The 18,079-nt window shown below is 45.6% G+C and overlaps 1 protein-coding gene across 1 annotated transcript; it reads right to left on the bottom strand.

Moving 5' to 3' along the window:
* Positions 1–254: 254 nt before the first annotated feature.
* LOC126529341 (sodium-dependent glucose transporter 1-like) lies at positions 255–5,340 on the bottom strand. Its single transcript, XM_050176944.2, has 2 exons — positions 5,078–5,340; positions 255–1,377 (listed from the first exon to the last, which is right to left on the bottom strand). Exons 1-2 carry the CDS (start codon positions 5,187–5,189, stop codon positions 329–331), a joined length of 1,161 nt encoding a protein of 386 aa, XP_050032901.2. The 5' UTR covers positions 5,190–5,340; the 3' UTR covers positions 255–328.
* Between the last annotated feature and the right edge of the window lie 12,739 nt (positions 5,341–18,079).

Genomic DNA, 18,079 nt, shown 5'->3' with positions numbered 1-18,079 from the left:
TTTGATTTCCGACAAGTCCGCTTCTCCTGAACGCATTGAAGTACTTTTTTGCTACAAAGTATTTCCACAAAAGTCTGTTTTAACTTCAAGAGCAGTTTTATACTTCGATAGTGTTTCATGGCCCCTTTAAGGTCAAATCATTTAAATATTCCAATGATAGTCATTTGTACGTCGATACATGACAGCTAATTGGTCTTTTTCTGAGGTGGGCTGATAACCTTACGCATTTCTTTAAGGTAATGTGGCGCACGGGAGTAGTTCCCCAATCATTTATTACCTCATCTAAGAAGAAGCGAATCTTCGCTGCAGTCCAGAACACAAACAGCTTTTAGACGGAAGGCGCCCCGTCATCGGGGCTGTCGTCATCGACGTTCACGACAAGACCCCCCCTCGTGTTCGCCATGGGCTTCTTTCTTAGATATAGGCGCGTACATATAAATATAGCTACAGCTGCCATCACCGCTCCAAAGCACACGTACAAGAATATGTTCGGGCTGGTGTCCATGAACTGCCCCACAAGGAGCGGCGGGGAGAGAGAGCCAATGCCCGCCGTAACCACCACGAGCGACATCATCTTGTTGCTGATGTCGATATGCGTCGCAACCCACGCCGTCATTGCTGCATTTAGGGGTCCCTGAGCAATGCCCGCAAGGGCGCTCGCGGTCCACAGTGCGATGGCGTTGCTGGAGCCCCATCCCACTAACACAGTAGCCGTGACGACCAAGACGACGTGCGAGCCAACCAAGACATGGAAGGCCGACACTTTGATTGTTACTATCGCGGCGGCAAGACGACTGGCGGCGAAGCAGAAAAAGTAAACGGCCACCAGCTGAGACGCCAGTGGCTTTGAGAAGTGCAAGTCACATTTCACGGCGAACGTTGGCAACATCTGCGACGTCGTGACCTCTATGGCTACGTACACGCACCCGTAGGCGCACAGCATTGCAAGCGCTATGCGGGAGAAGCGTCTGCTACCAGACGATTCTTGCAAACCCGAATGCGCGTGATCCGTGACGTTTGTCCTATGTGTCTTGAAGCTGGCACCGTCGATACAGTAGAGCACAACCATGGAAGTTACTAGGAATAGTTGGAAGCCGCTGGCTATTGCAAAGGCGTAGTGAACTTTGCTGCGGCCGTCGTCAGCCGCTGTTTCGTTCACACTTTCCACAATTGCGAGTGACGCAACGTCGGTGGTGTCGTTCGAGGTTACGTTCACACTCGGCATCGTCGAATTGGCAGAGCCGCTGCTTGGCGTAGACAGAAAAGGTCTCGCAACGAGGGGCGCCAGGAGGCAGCCGACGCCGAAGGCTAGGTGAAAAGTTTGCAGGGCAGGGCTCGAGTTTCGGGGCCACATCTTCATGATCCACACGGTCGCACCTGGAGGCAAAGAGTGACGGTCAGGTCGTCGGTTCAGTGCTATTGGATCACTCATCGTAACATCACTTGAACTGAGATAGTGAGGTCTCCACTCACAGAAAACGTGAATACGATAAAATAAATATTGTATTTCCTTATTTAATAACTACAATAATAGGACCACAGTCATTGTATAGGGTTAGAGCAAACAAAAATATACGCCAATAAAAGTTGCGACTCGACAGCGGTTGATGCCGAAAACAAGGTCTTCTAGGTCCCATTAGTGCCCCGTGTCGTTTGTTGTTCAGACTTGACTACCTTCGGGGCCGACCCATGCTTTTGGACAGCACTATTTCTCGGATCGGCTCATATATTTCGTTAAATAAAACATAAACACGCACATCCAGTTGCGGCGCGCAGTTTGAACGAGCGGAACTGTGTTTCATTTCGGCATTTTTGCACTAATTACGCATTATTACTGTTCCGTAGAGAAGTCTACGCTATCTTGGTGCGTCTTTTTCGTTGCAAGCTTCATAATGAAGCCATTTCTTTGTGTCCCAGATGCATTAGGAGGCCTAAAATCGTCTAATTTGATGAGACAGCTGTGGCCAGATATCCAGATCCCATGTACCCCAAATTTATCTGAAATCTGCAAAAAGGGCCCCGTCTTCAAGAATGCAGTGAGTTCGAAACAACAAGTACAGAGGCGTCTCACTGTACAATTCGCCTCTGTTTACGAAGGCAGTACAACTGCCGCGCTTTATTTCGCAGATCCTGCAGCACAGCACTTTATTCGAATTGATCATACGGCGGCTTCGACGTCTGCACAACTATTATTGATTAATAAGCCGGCGTAGTGTATTACTATAAACCCGAAAATGTCAAGTGCCGTTATTCTCTAAGCGACTCCTGTGGAGCTCTCAGCTGGTTGACCAACCTGTTTTACGTGAATTACGTACTTACCATGACTCATCGAATCACATCTGAGGGAAGAACAGAAATGCTTCAGTGGGTACTACCACACATTGGTATCTCAGAAAACGAGGCAGTTGAGGCTCTAGCGACGTCAGCGCGCAACCTCGCACGACTTCACTGATGGTACTTTATGCAAATTCGACGACGCTACACTGCTCATACGTCACCATCTACAGCACTCACACCAAGGTGAATGTGTCGCCAAGGGATCGTACCCTGCATCAATCGCTGGCCGGGCTTTAGCTCACCAGACTAGGTGTCTGTTCGAGTTACGTATCGGGTGTGCTAATGTCGCAGATGGCCTTGACCGACTAGGACGCGCGCCGAGCTCTTCGTTCCTGGTTGTGGACACTACAGCAAAACACCGACACTTACCGCCAGAATGCCCGTCTTTCCACAGCTCTCGCTTTGTGTTGTTGAGCGAGGTCCACCTTCTTTATTTTGCTCGAATTGCACTTAATTATACCTTATTTCCAAAAGGTTGTGTTTCAGCTCGATACGAGATTCACAAAGATATGCCGTAATTCTTGTCATCTCTACGGTACTAGACTCTCGTCTCTCATGCTCTTGCTCTGCGTGTGGTGTGATTTGTTTTGATTTGTTGTAATGCACTTTTCTATTCACTATTCCGTACTCTATCTCTTACCTTTTTTGTATCTTTACTTTTCAAGACTGTGGGCATTGTTTCGATCCTTTTGCGAAACAATTGCTGGCCTGCTTCTCTTTCTCTGTTTGTGCTGTTTATGTACGAGTATGTTCAAATACTATACTACTACTACTACTACTACTACTACTACTACTACTACTACTACTACTACTACTACTACTACTACTAATTTATATTTAATTATTATTATTATTATTATTATTATTATTATTATTATTATTATTATTATTATTATTGTTCTCCACAACATTCTAGAGAAGCGGTCACCGTAATACATGATGTAAATAAGTGCTGTTGGTTACTAATGTAAAGGGCACAGCCACACAATATTAGCTCAAGCTACTCGAAATTGGTCGTTATCATTGATATATATACAACCTCTGAGACAAGGCTATTCGAGTCGATGTATCAGCCAGGGAAAGAAGGCTAAAGAATGTATATTTTTCTATTACCAATTTCTTATCCAAACTGTGTTTGTGGGGCGATAAACTTAGATTCCATGCAGCCGAACAAAATAAAACACGAAATTAAAGCGAAAATTCTGTATTTAAGCATGCTGTATAAAATTGAGAATACTGCGACATACAAAGACAATGAAGAACGACGCTAACAGCATTTTACTCGCAACATCAGTTTCATTCGAGTAAAGACACGTTAAAATGCATGGACTGCACAGGCACCAACTTGAACAAAAGCGAAACACTCCGCACTAGATAATACCACACAAGAAAGCCAACACGAAAGGTTAATCCGAGAAAAAAAAACGTCACAAACAGGGTACGTTTCAACACGCTCACAGGAAATTCAACTCGCAGCGCAATAGTCCCACCTAGGGCTCACTGTTTCATGACTCGAGGGCTGCTTGAAAGAAAAAGAAAAGGCCAAACGTTTTTGTCAATTTTACGTGGGCAATGTCATAAGGGCTCACGGTATCGTGCCCCGTCGCCCTTGCCTGTTCTTGCGTTAACAGCAATACTTTTATACAAAAAATGTAGGACGACGCCTCTCCGACGCCGCGCGCACTCGGCTCACCACTCTTATCTCTGCTGGCACCATCGCTGCGTACACCTTATCTTATCTTATCTCTGCTGCGTACACCATCGGCGCATGCGCGCATAATTGGGAGGGCTGCGCACCTGCGGTGTCGTTGTGGGGCCGGTTTTGCGTAATCTCGTAGGGTGCGAGTAGACCGCGTTACGGTATTCGTGCATCTCATCTGTCCTGCTTCACAATGCAGCCGAGAAGCAGCGAACTGCAACCACAAACGCGAAGAATCTCTCGACAACCAAAATGTCGTTAGTAAGCTCCGATCGCTACTACCAAGGAAACAACATAAACGAAGGTGATTTTCAACAGAAGGTGGCCAACCTTCGCGAAAAATATTATTCTAGCCCTTCTTTCATGGTAGGGTATGCGAAAACATAGTAATTTCGTATTCTAATGCAAGGGTTCCAGCGACGACACCCGAAGGCAGAGTGCGGTCCACGGGGTCCTCTTTATCGTCGGACAAGCATTCCCACTCTGCCTTGAAATTTCACACCGCAGCACTGGTACAAGCCAGATGCCAGACATATGTGACCCAACGTACGGCATGAATCCGAGAGCCGCGACCTATGCGAAAATTTCTGAGAACAATGGGAGGGAGCGCTCTCCAGCGATCGCCAGGTCGACCAAGAAGGTCTGATTCGGCGAGCACAACTGGCAGCAGCATCCAGCGGAGCCCTGGACTAAGGGCAGCCGACCGTTGTGCTAGAAGATGGACGATTCCATCTGAAGACCGCAGAAGACCAGCGAATCTAGAGCTGATAAAGTTTTTCACTCACTCACTCACTCACTCTGAGAACGCGCTCACCCGAGAGCACAACACCAGTCACACAGGAAGGAGTTACCCCGATCTTCAAGACAAAGAATGAATGTCTTATTTGCCGCTATAAATACGACAGCGTGTGTCAACACAATAAAATGCAATTAATTGTCAGCCGCGCTTTGTGCTGCCGTTGCGTACTCAAAATTAACATGAACCCAACTATCCCGATACTATGGCCATGCGGATTCAACGCAGCATTCCGTTAAACTCACCTGTGCCAAATGCACCTAAGCTGAGCCCTTCGAAGAAGACCATGACATGCGCCAAGGCGAGATACCCGCTGATCGGAATCATGAGCACAGTGAAGCAGGTCAAAGACATCATGATGATCGATATCACCTGCGTGTTGTACTTGTCGTACAGCTTGCCCCCTGTGAAAATGGCCGTATAGCAAGAAAAACAAATTTGCAGATCACACGCACTGTAGAATCGAATGCACTGCGGAGAATATTCCAGGTATCTGGCTATCAAGCATCGTTTGGATATCTGCAGAGCGCTACCAGATGGTCGGACATCAAACCACAATCACTTCTTTTATTTTCGCAACAAGATATACTTTGCAAAAAGGAATTCTAGTAGCTAGAGGCAAAAGCTGCTCTCTCGCTGCTTGAGAATGCTCCAGCGACTCATGCAGCAGCAGAGACAGGTCGCACAATGCCTTCTGCTAAGCAAGTTGCTGCAAATTGCTTGCATTGATTTCTGGTAAACGAAATGAGTTACATTGTTGAGCTCTTCGCCAACAAAATAAAAAAGAGAGACATACAATAACAAACGTGATAAATGCATCGGTAAAGAGAGAGAGAGAGAGAGAGTGAGAGAGAGAGAAAGCAAGGACAGGAAAGGCAGGGAGGTCAACCGGAAGAGCATCCGGTTTGCTACCCTACACTGGTGGTGGGAGAAAGGGGAATGAGTCACCGACCTCAATGAGTCGCCGATAGCGTTCATACTCATTTCTCGCAGTGAACTGTGACGGCCACAGAATCTAGAACATGGTGTAGGCAATTTATACATGGAGTTCACAAGAAAATTCACACGCCAGCGTCTAATTGCAGGGGCAGGAATTTTGTGTCCATTGACTGTTACCTTCAGGAGGCACACAACATGCATGTGAAAACAGCCCCAGAAAAAAGAAAGATGAAACGAAATTAGTCATGCCAACTCCATCTGTAAGGACTCCTCCCAAACAATGATACGCCAAGCTAAAAGAACAGCGGGGAAAAAATTTGTTTACCTATATGTCCGGTATAACGGCTGATGCCGGCTGTATACTTACCAATGAGAGATCCAAGGAGGCCCCCGACACACCGCGTCGTGATCATTTGAGAGATGGCTGATATGCTGCTGTCGTATATTTCTCCAAGATCAAGCAGCGCCACACCACTGAGAGCGACTATGAGACCCTAACAAATGTCGTCAATGAAACACAACAGTGCTACATGTGCACGAGATCAAACAGCTCTTATTTCACAAGAAAAAGAACAGAATGCTGGCAAGGTATACCACACTTGATTTCCAACTTAGATATAACATAAGTGTTCTTAAGTATATTTAAGCTCTTCAATTAATGAGCGTCAGTTGTCCGCACCTGTACGTCTTCGAGCACCGCTATCAGACCTTCCTAGTGTACACTTCGAATAAAAATGTGACGTAATGCATCACACCATTCCTCTCGCCATGGAAAAAAAATAAAACATGTCATGGTCTCATATTTTCTTTAACTACGGTAACTGTACTCCTTGGCACATTTGGATTAAAAGGTTTTATTATTTCGCAAACTCTATGAACCTCCATAAACAGAATGCGGCAGACTAAAAGCACGTGTCGCTGGAATGGTGTGTGCTAACTGTTCAGAAAACAAAAGTTGATAATGTCGTTTAATGTTTAAATTTTATTCCGCCTAAATAATACAAAGTGAGAAGCCTATATAGATAAAATTTACTTCTATATGTGGCTTAAGAACGCGCCATGCGACAAGTCTTCGTGTTCATTTCACAGATTTTATCAGTTGCTTAAATATAGGCTACTCGTTGTTGGTTCTGCAAGCAGTATGACAGGACAACCCACAACAGTGTAGATATCAATGCTGATAACCCGCCATGACGCTGTTGACAAACCTGCCCTAAACGCTGCAGCCTCACATGATCTGTTGTGTAGTCGATGCTGCTAACATCTTCGAGGAGAGCTCGCTGAAATAATAGCCATCTTCTAGCTTCACAGCTTTAACCTTCAGAAATTAAAAAAAAGAAATTATTACGTGATTAAGGGCAGCACGATTCACATCTGACATTGATCATCAACTAGTCATGTCGCGGATGACGAACATACCTGAAACGCTGGCGCTTTAAAATAAATCTTTGTTCTGCGGCCGATTAAGAGAGAATCTTCAAGGACAGTTACCTGATATGTTCAACCACCTCTTTTCGCTAAAACACGTCTGCTCAAGTTAGGAGGATTCGATTACATATTAAGATAAATAGGATACCTACCATTCCTAGGTTACCGAGGCTCACGTTGCACGTTCGACCCACGTTGAGCAAGAATGCCCTTCGGGAACTGCATATCCCTTCGGAAACTTCATCACTGTAGAATTAACGAGACAATTAGTGTGGTATGGCACAACGAAAAAAAATACGTTAGAGTCAATGTCATTGGGCGTTTTTGCGAAGAATTCGCTTGTAAGGCAGTGTACATACTCGCTGATTTAGCCCGTACGCAGCAAAACAATTCCAGACGAAATTTCGCATCGTGCGATTCTTCGGCTTTATTTGGTGTATACCCACCGTAGTTGCGCTTCATGATGATTTTTAGAACTGCGCTTCGTAGTTTGAGCAAACGAAGTGAGGAGTGGGTGAAAGTGCTATACTCAACTGGTGAATATGCCATTTTCTTTTCATGAATGCTTGGAATAAGCTCAACATATAACAGTAAAACGTCTACGGCTAAAAGAACAGTGCGCGAAGTCTGACATTAACAAAGTAGCAATGCCATGTGTGGGATACGTAGCAGTGAAATAAGGTGAAACGTGAAAACGACGTGAAATAACTTCTCGAAAATAAAAGAAACAAAGCTGCGGGGCATTTAAAAGCTATGGAGAGTTGAACCATGCCTTCGGCAAAGCAGTACTCAGAATTAACTGAGCCTTTGTGCTTGTGTTCTTTGTGATAGTGTTTGCTTAGCAAAGCAACTGTGTCAAAACTGAGACGTCCGTTTCTCTACTACAGTTCCGTAGAGAGTGGACGGAGATGGGACCCTACGTAGCACTTCTGCACTCATGAAGCAGAAGTGTATCTGGTGAGAAAGAAAATAATCTCTTTCACACCATTGTGCTCTTACCTATAGCGCATCCCTCTCCGGCGTTGTACTTAACCACTGCAATGAGGCACTTTAACTTACGAAGCCATAGACGATGGAAACTGAATCTCATTGGGATGTGGGGGCAGAGCTACTGAGAGCTTCCACTTTTCGAAGAATGCGTATACCTGTTAAATCCCAGCAAAAGGTTATCGGGAGTAGATGGCATAGTCATGCTACCGAAGGTGTCCAACCATTCGCGAAGCTTCTCCCAAACTATAAAATATGTGCTCAATTCACTACATAATCTAATTACACTTTGGTGCATAAACAAGCATCTCAGCCAGTTGCCACTTGACAAACGTTAATTAAATAACTTATAATGCTTGACGCCCTGATGCTATACAGTGCTTATGAGGGACGCCGTAGTGGAGTGTATTGATATCAATGAAATCAAACTCAGATCTTAAAAATTCTTACATATCACGTGAATTCAAGAGCTGAAGCTTAGGAGTTGGTTTAATTGCAAAAGGTTTGGTCTAGTAGGGATATTTTACAAATCCTCTGCGTAAGACTGTTGTATAGATTTTCTTTATAAAAGCTACGCCGTACCACCGCAAGTGTTGCGCGCCATGTAAGTCGCAGGAGGAAAACTAAAGAAACCAATTACGTTGAATTAAATCAATCAGAGAGAGAGAGAGAAGGAGATTAGAAAGTTTAGTCCCCACAGAAGACGCCGAGCGTGTCTCTGCCATCTTGCTCTCTATCCCACAAATCGGATAATATCAGATATGAGAAAACGTCCCTCTTGGCTGCACCACCATTCACCGTCTGTTTTCCACTGAGTGATATGGCGGACTTCTTTCTTTTCATTTTTTTCCGCAAATGGAACGAATTTACTACTTACTGCATTAATAATTATTTTCCTTTTGGGAAAAATTTGCCAAGCCTTTGTTTAGGCAAGATATGTCCAAACAAAGGTGAATTTTTTAAAGAAACCCAAAGTTGGGGTTTTGCGATCAAAACCCGAGGACACTTATTCTGAGTTGTGAATGCAAAAGCACTAATATCCAATTTAACGCCACTGAGCGGTTTTTCGAGTTAAGACTCCACGTAGGGCAAGCGAGGTCGTTGAGACGCTTTGCGCGTTTGGTTTGGCCTTTCCGAGGCGCAGTTAGAACGCAGGCGAAAGCTTGCACTGGGGAGCCTACATGTAAACTTGCATGCAGGCTACCTAGCTTGCGCGGACTAGGACCGCGCGGATTACACAGGCTTCCGACAGCGACAGCGAGGGCGATGTGGCCGCGGCCACGCCTCCTAAATAGCAAAAGACCGGTGCACTTCGGTCCGTGACGTCATGCTACCTTTCCGGACTACCATAAAATCTAATGAGGACGCTCTCGAGTAACCCGGGGTGATTTTGACGTCACTGCTTTCGTCCGTGAAATTTCGGTCCAAGTAGCATGATGTCAAAAAGCAGAGCGCATAAAACAGAGTGCACAGGCGTACTATCTAGGAGGCGCTGGCCACAGCGATGCCCTCTCCCCTCACGCAACACCTGGTGCTCTACTGTGCCAGCTGGTGTTCCCTCTCGCTCGCCGTACTCCATCGAGGCACGCTCGTGTCGTGGCGTTGCAGCCAAGGGGAATTTAGGTTCCGTTTCGCTGCAACAGAGGCCGGTGTTTTTCGGTAAATGAGCCAGTTGACGCTTTCGCATTAAATCTGGCGCCCATCATATACGATACACCATTGCGTTACATGGGTATTTTGTGACCACGGAGGAAAGCATTCCTACTGCAGTAAACCTCCAAAAAATATTCGAACCAACAAATCAACCTTTAAACATCGTTATAAAAAATGAAGCGTATTTCTCCTTGGTGTATGCATACAAACTTAATCAAATTTTGGTGGACACCCATGATTGACTAATCCGTAGAATCAATATCTAGGCCGAAAACTTAAACGCCCTTAATTCTATACGAATATACTTAAATAACCCTTCATCTGGGGCTATTTGGTATGAAATCGTGCTGGTTACTATGCTATACTATAATGCAAAGGACAAAAAAAAAAAGCATCGACGCACATGTATTTGCTTTGCGTACCGTATTTATTGGAATATAGGTGGGCCTTTATTCTAGAAAATGTCGCCCAATATGAGCTATCGACCTATATTCGTGTACAAAGAATCTCGACCTATATTCGTGAACAAAACTATCAACGGTGCCAATGCTAGCAAAAGTACCGAACTAACGGAGATCCTCCGTCGTGCCTGCCGTCTGCAGAATATCCAGACCGGCTTTGAGAAACACTGCACGTCTAACGCACTCGACGGCACCAAGGACAACGTTGTTTGGGGTACCGAGGGTGCCTGCGAAGCATCCGGCGAGGATGACTTCTCTGGCAGTTTCGACGAGGGTACAGTCTTTGGCATCGACTAGCGAGATTTATAAACGTAAGCTTGCTGTAAATAAAGGTGCATCATGATGAGCATTTCTCGTTCTTCTAAAACAAATGGGTCAGCCTATATTCAAATTAGAATTTTTTTATTTCACCACGAGTTCAATAACACGAGCACGAAGCGTTCGCTTCTCGCTGCCAGCCCTCATCATCACGCCAATGTCGTGACAGCGAGTGCTCGTGGTCATCGAGTTACATGTGTTTATATATTGTGTGTGCGTCAAACCATGCTTGTCATAGGCGTATCTAACGGTGCGGGTGTGTGTGGGGTGGTGGATGACCCTCCCCACCTCACTACACACACACACACACTTGTAAAAGCGGCTACTGTAGGCTGCACGTTGACAAATCCAACAAAACAACAGTTGATGTCAAGTTTTCTCTCAGAATTCCGCCCACATAGGTACACAGGTGTCTACAATATTATTCTTTGCGTGCTTGGAAGAAGTATTCAAGCTATTAAACTGGGAAGGCTTAGGATTGAGGATCAACGGCGAATATCTCAGCAGCCTTCGGTTAGCAGATGACATTGTCCTGCTCAGCAACACTGGGGACGAGTTACAACAAATGATTCAGGACATTAACAGAGAGAGTGTAAGAGTGGGGTTTAAGATGAATATGCAGAAGACAAAGATAACGATCAATAGCCAGGCAAGGGAACAAGAGTTCGGGATCGCCAGTCAGCCTTTAGAGTCTGTCAAAGAGTACGTTTACCCAGGTCAATTACTCAAAGCGGACATTGTTCATGAGAAGGAAAATTACAGAAGGATAAAAATGGGTTGGAGCGGCATACGGCAGACATTGTCAGATTCTGACTGGAAGCTTACCATTATCATTAAAAAGAAAGTTGTACAATCGGTGCATTTTGCCGGTGCTAATTAACACATGAAACAGAAACTTGCAGACTGACAAAACAGCTTGAGAACAAGTTAAGGATCGCGCAAAGAGCGATGAAGCGAAGAATGTTAGGTGTAACGTTAGGAGACAGAATGAGAGCGGTGTGGATCAGAGAGCAAACGGGGATAGCCGTTATTCTAATTGACAATAAGAGGAAAAAATGAAGCTGTGCAGGTCATGTAATGCGTAGGTTAGATAACAGGTGGACTATTAGGGCTGCAGAATGGGTGCCAAGGGAAGGGAAGCGTAGTCGAGGACGGCAGAAGACTAGGTGGGGCGATGAAATTAGGAAATTCGCGGGCGCTAGTTGGAATCGGTTGGTGCAGAACAGGGTTAATTGGAGCTCAGAGGCGAAGCCTTCACCCTGCAGTGGACATAATATGGGCTGATGATGAGGTACGATTTCTTTATTGTGTATCCACTGCTTGGGCAACTAGGATTGTCCTTAGGGCGTCGTCGCCGCATGCTTGAAGAGATGATGCTCGGCCGGTTGCACTAAGCAGTTAAGGGTTACCGTGCTATGCTATGCGAGACGCCTGCAGGACGCGCCTTGCACACGTGTATTGCTGAGAAAGTTGTTGCGGGGCAGTACAGAACAAGTTTAACCTACCACACTCTGCATCATACCGTGTTTGTCGGGGCCGTCTAACCTAACCATCTTTCAAAGCACAAAATCATATTCGCTTCTTATAATTTACTGGTATTTAATCAGTGTTGCCATATTAGTGACTTTTTGTCTGCTTACGGCATATTTTCTATCTAGCTATCAGCGGTTACTTTAGTGACTTGAACGAACAATTGCAGGTATTTTAACGACTTATAAGTTAGAAAGGTTGCTTAAAAATGGCCTTATATAACACACTTTAGTATTCAAAAGCTACATGTAAATGACCTAAACTCGCTGTACGATGCATTGGCTCCGTGACCACGGTGAACCAACGGTTGCCTTCACACTGGTAGTCTTCACATTGTGATTGTGCTGGTCATCATATAGCATTCACATTGCGCTCACAAAATGAAGTTTATTTATTCTGTTCAAAACGTACTTGAATGCGTTTAAACGCTAAAGGTTCTGCGGTGTCGCTAAATCCATTCGATTGGTAGACGTGCGCAAGCGTGTCAGAGAGCTAATTAGCAAAACCAAATCGAACAAACTTTGTGTGCAGATTCACAATACATTAGGTGATAACACATCTCGACTATGTAAAGGCGTAAATATCGGAATGGCTGAGTTAGCGTTAAGGCGCGAGTGAACAAATCGCTTCCGTTTCCCATGGATTTCGCACCAATCAATACTTCATGGTGGCTTTCAAGTAGATCAAGGACGAAAATATGGTATTTCACCTGTATAAAGTTCGGGTAATTGCAATCACCTTGTTAACAACATGCGGTAAAGCGCGTTCTAGAGAATTTATGGTTCTTCTATTGCGATCGTCGAAAAGCGCCAAAAAAAATTGACTTTATATGTAGACCAAGTGCATTTTTATGCTAGGTAAATTACGTTGCTTGCGCTCTTTTGAATCATGCTGTATTTGTAAATTTTTAACGTGAACGCTTAAGAAAAGTATAAACTGCCATAATCCGTTATGTAAACATTAGAGGTAGGCGATCGAATATCGACTTTTTCGAATACGAATAGTAAATGTCGAATATCGAATCGAATAGACAAACGCAGACACACATATTTACTGCAGGAATATTTATTTCGGTATAATTCTCAACATGTTTCCACTGGATAGACCGCCAGCTATCACGGCCAATGAGGATAGTTTTAAATGCAAGATCACTACAACCGTCATGACAGGCGCCTGTGTCGTGTGTCCCTTTTCTTTGTCCCGTAATTTGCGCTGTTTGCTAAAGCAGGCATCATGAAAAGAACGGAACGAATAGTCGCTTGAGATCTTTAGAGCCTGGTGGCAAACAAGTTTTCCAAGAATGACGGGCTGCTGTATGACCAACTTTCCAAAAACGCGAAGTAAACATTTGTTGAGAAAATATCAGAAGTTATAGAAAAGTAAAAGAAAAGACTTAGGTATTTGTGTGCCCTAGACACAATAAAGCGCCTTTTACACCGCTGGTTGTAAACTAAAAGATAAGACTGCTACATGACTAGACTTCAAGAAAGACGAATTGGCAGGCCCGAAGCGAAAACAATCGGTTGCCATGTATTAGACGAAAAGAAGCGGAACCGGAAGCCCGGGTTTGTTAGCGCAATGTTTTTGTAAGTACGGTTACACATATTTGTTTGTGAGAACCGCATAAAACGAAGAGACAACGAAGCAGGAGGAAATGACTTTATTGCGCGCTCTGTGAGTTGGTGGGGACGGCCAAAGGCCCCACCTAGGTGACAGCCAGGAGTTCGTGGGTCCTGGCGCCATCCTCGGCCCTCTGGACGGCCCATAGTTGATCCTCGAGGGCGGGGCTTCCCAGCGCGGCTTCTCAGCGCGTGCGAAAGCTGCTGCTAGAGGCCGCGTTGTTGTTATTGTTATATATCCCTCGGCATTCCCATAATATATGCTCCAGAGTGGCTCTGAATTCACACGTGTTGCATTTGTCCGTTTGATATATATCCGGATATATGATGTGCGAGAGTGCAGGATTCGGATACGTCCTAGTTCGTAACTGCCGCCATGAGACGTACAGACTGTTTTTTTGTCAATTTTGAGTGAGGTTGCGGGAATATGCCCCTCTGTAACCTATAGTGTTTCGTGGTGTCATTATATGTGGTCATTCTGTCCTCCAACTCCCACTCATTTACCACACCATCACGTCCGGAGGGTGTCGGGGCGTCACTTGCGACTGCGGCTCGGTCCGTAAGCCCTCGAGCCGCGTCGTGTGCCGCCTCGTTGTTGCTGCCGTTCTCCGCGAGGGTGTGAGCCGGTGTCCATGTGATGTATATCTTTCTTTTGCAATTTTGACCTCCTGCAAGAACAATTCGTAGTGCCTCCGGGGGATTCCGCCGTTGACAAAGTTTCTTATTGCCGTCTGAGAGTCGCTGACTATCACGGTTGCGTTAGTCCGAGCTACTGCGAGCGCTATGGCTACTTCTTCCGCTGTCTCGTTACTTGTGGTGCGTATCGTCGCGCACGTCTTACACTGTTTCTCGCTGTCGATTACGGCTGCCGTAAACGACCATCTGAGGCTGTATCGAGCCGCGTCTACCAAGACTGCGTCCTTATCGCTGCCGAATTTCTTCTGTATCTACTTCGCTCTGTTCTCTCGTCTGTCCTTATTGTGTTCTGGGTGCATTGTGCACCATTGTTTCCTTCCTCTTTCTCGGGATGTCCACCTTGACACCGTGCTGTGTGTGGTAACCTATGTATAGTCTCTCTAGGATGTGTCTGCCTGCTCTAGGTTTAGAGAGGCGTTCATATTGTGCCGTACATTGCGCTTCAATGAGTTCGTCTATTGTGTTGTGTAGGGCTAATTGTAGCAACTTGTCCGTGCTGGTGCTGATCGGCAGCCCTCTGGCTGGTTTGTATATTTTCCGAGTGAGGCATTCTGGTTTGATCTTTTCCGCGACCTGTCATTTCAAGTACGGCGCTACCTATACTATTCTACTTATTACGAAGACCTGTATTAACCTGATCGTGTTTTCCTCTCTCATCCCGCTGTGTTTGTTTGCTATCCTTGTGATTAGCCTCATAATTTGCGCTACAGTTCCCTCCAGTCTCCTGCGGGTTTCTCCATTGTTGCCCTTGGCTTCAATAAGGAGCGCCAGTACCTTGATGCTGTCGACCATCAGTATGGGTTTCCCATCGGCCGTCTTTAACTGTATTTCCTCTCTGTGGGTGAGATCTTCTCGGTAGTTGCCTGGCTTGCGACCTCTGCGAGTCGGTCTGTACAGTAACAGCTCCGATTTCTCTGCCGCGCAGGTTAGCCCTGTCCCCTCTAGATATCGTTCGATTGTTTCGACCGCTGTTTGAAACGTTTGTTCTATTTACCCGTCACTTCCGTGTCTCACCCATAGGGTGATACCGTCACCGTATAAAGTATGATTGAGTCCCTTGATTTCTTGTAGCTTGGCCGGCAGCCCGATTAGCTTCAGATTGAATAGCATAGGAGATAAGACCGAACCCTGTGGCGTACCTGCGCTGCCTATCTCGATCTCCTCCGAAACTATAGGTCCGCTATAGTGATCTTTGCCTTTCTGCTAGTTAGGAAATTGCGTACGTAATCGTACGTCCGTTTTCCCCGTCCTAGTTCTCCAACTCGATCTAGTATCTTTGCATGTTTTAGGTTATGGAAGGCCTTTTTTAGGTCCAACCCGAGAATTGCCTTTGTCGATCTGCCCGAATCTTCTATGATTTGATGTTTTAGTTTGTAACAGAGCGTCCTGCGCTGAGAGATTTCTCCTGAATCCTATCATCGTGGGTGGGAGCGCGTCTCAGTCCTCGAGGTAGGTGGTTATTCTCGCTATGACTACGTGCTCCATGAATTTCCCCACCCAAGAAGTGAGAGATATGGGTCTCAAGTTCTCACCCGGAAATCGCTTGCCCGGTTTACGTATTAACACGATTTCTGCCGTCTTCCATTGCTGCGGAATCAGCCCTGCCTCCCAGCATTCGTTAATATATGCTGTTAACTTAAATATAGACTCATTGTCCAAGTTCCTTAGCGTTTTATTCGTTACCCCGTCGGGTGCTGACTTGGTATTGAGTTTCTGTAGGGCTGCTTTGATCTCTGACTCGCCGATTTTGTTGCCCAATTCATCATTTACCTGCCCTGTATAGTAGGGTGTATGACGGGCATCGCTTGCAAGATGTATCTTTTCTCAATTTCCTCGAGGAAGTCCTGCTCTGTCCCTATGGGTACGCTTGTATTAGCCGACTTATATTTTGCCTATCTGCCGACTTGGTCCCGTCCGGGCCTAACAAATATCGAAGGATGTTCCACGTTCTTGCCATTCCTATCTGACTGTCCATGTCGTTGCATGAAGAAAATAAAAAAAAACAGAGAGGGGAAATTATTCATAGTTTTTAACTGGAGGTGTACAACCGAGAAGCTAAAGGGAAATTGAGGGGAAAAAACCCAAGATGCTGGTATTGATAGCCGAACCCACAACCTCCGCATTACGAGTTTGTTGCACTACCAATTGTGCTACGGCGACGGCAGTTCCCCCTTCCATGCATTTTTGGGTTATTTATGTACGTGTACACGATCTAACCTAAGGAGCGTTAATCAGCGCCGCGCTTCCACCGCAAAACCGAACACAAAGCTTGCATTGCCAATTTTGTTTCTGCATTGCTTGAAAACTTCATGGTTATATTGCGCTCAGTTTTACAAACACGATATTAAGGAAGGACAGGACGTGGACGGATGTAGCGCAAACTACCAACTGTTTAATACTGGTAAAGAACGCGCTTATATACAAGGAGATATGGAGCGGGGGGGGGGGGGGGGGGGAAGGGTTACATATAAGATATGACAAGGTGACGACGTGTGATCATAGTTCGGGTCAGGCATACATTGTTCACATGCACCCGTTCGCCCTGGCAAACTCGACCTCAGCTTTGATAAGCGCGATGGACGGAGTGCTTACGCACATCTCTTTTGCTTTAGCTATCGCAAGCGCCTCCCATATTTCTCGCTCCGTTTTTGTTTTTGATGTTCCAATGACAGTGGTGCTTTCTATTAGCGGGGAGCATTTGCATTGTTTGCAATGTGCAGCCAAGTTGCTAGGTGCTGTCAGAAGCTGACACGTGTATTTGTGCTCCCGTAACCTATCATTTAGACAACGTCCAGTTTGCCCAATGTATACTTTCCCGCAATCTAGTGGGATTTGGTAAACAACTGAAGTAGCGCATTCCACGTACTTTTTCGTGTGCTTAGTCTGACAGACCGTAGCACTAGGGTTGGCCTCTTTGGATCCTGCGTTCCACGCAGGATCCAAAGATCCTGCGCATTCCACGAAAAAGTACGTGGAATGCGCTACTTCAGTTGTTTACCAAATCCCACTAGATTGCGGGAAAGTATACATTGGGCAAACTGGACGTTCTCTAAATGATAGGTTACGGGAGCACAAATACACGTGTCAGCTTCTGACAGCACCTAGCAACTTGGCTGCACATTGCAAACAATGCAAATGCTCCCCGCTAATAGAAAGCACCACTGTCATTGGAACATCAAAAACAAAAACGGAGCGAGAAATATGGGAGGCGCTTGCGATAGCTAAAGCAAAAGAGATGTGCGTAAGCACTCCGTCCATCGCGCTTATCAAAGCTGAGGTCGAGTTTGCCAGGGCGAACGGGTGCATGTGAACAATGTATGCCTGACCCGAACTATGATCACACGTCGTCACCTTGTCATATCTTATATGTAACCCTTCCCCCCCCCCCCCCCCCGCTCCATATCTCCTTGTATATAAGCGCGTTCTTTACCAGTATTAAACAGTTGGTAGTTTGCGCTACATCCGTCCACGTCCTGTCCTTCCTTAATATCGTGTTTGTAAAACTGAGCGCAATATAACCATGAACGTTCACCAACTAGCCCCCTTCATTGCTTTACTTGAAAACTTCATCTCTGTTTTACTTCCGATAATTATAATCTGCGATACTTTATTCAGC

This window comes from Dermacentor andersoni, chromosome 8, assembly GCF_023375885.2.
Source record: "Dermacentor andersoni chromosome 8, qqDerAnde1_hic_scaffold, whole genome shotgun sequence".
In the NCBI taxonomy this organism is placed as follows: Eukaryota; Metazoa; Arthropoda; class Arachnida; order Ixodida; family Ixodidae; genus Dermacentor; species Dermacentor andersoni.
This window is presented reverse-complemented; position numbering and strand designations above follow the sequence as displayed.

Excerpts from the sequence above, each read along its gene's own strand:
- LOC126529341 (XM_050176944.2), bottom strand. The coding sequence starts at position 5,189 with ATGATGTCTTTGACCTGCTTCACTGTGCTCATGATTCCGATCAGCGGG. Across the intron at positions 1,378-5,077 it reads CTTAGGTGCATTTGGCACAG|GTGCGACCGTGTGGATCATG; the intron begins GTGAGTTTAACG and ends CTTTGCCTCCAG.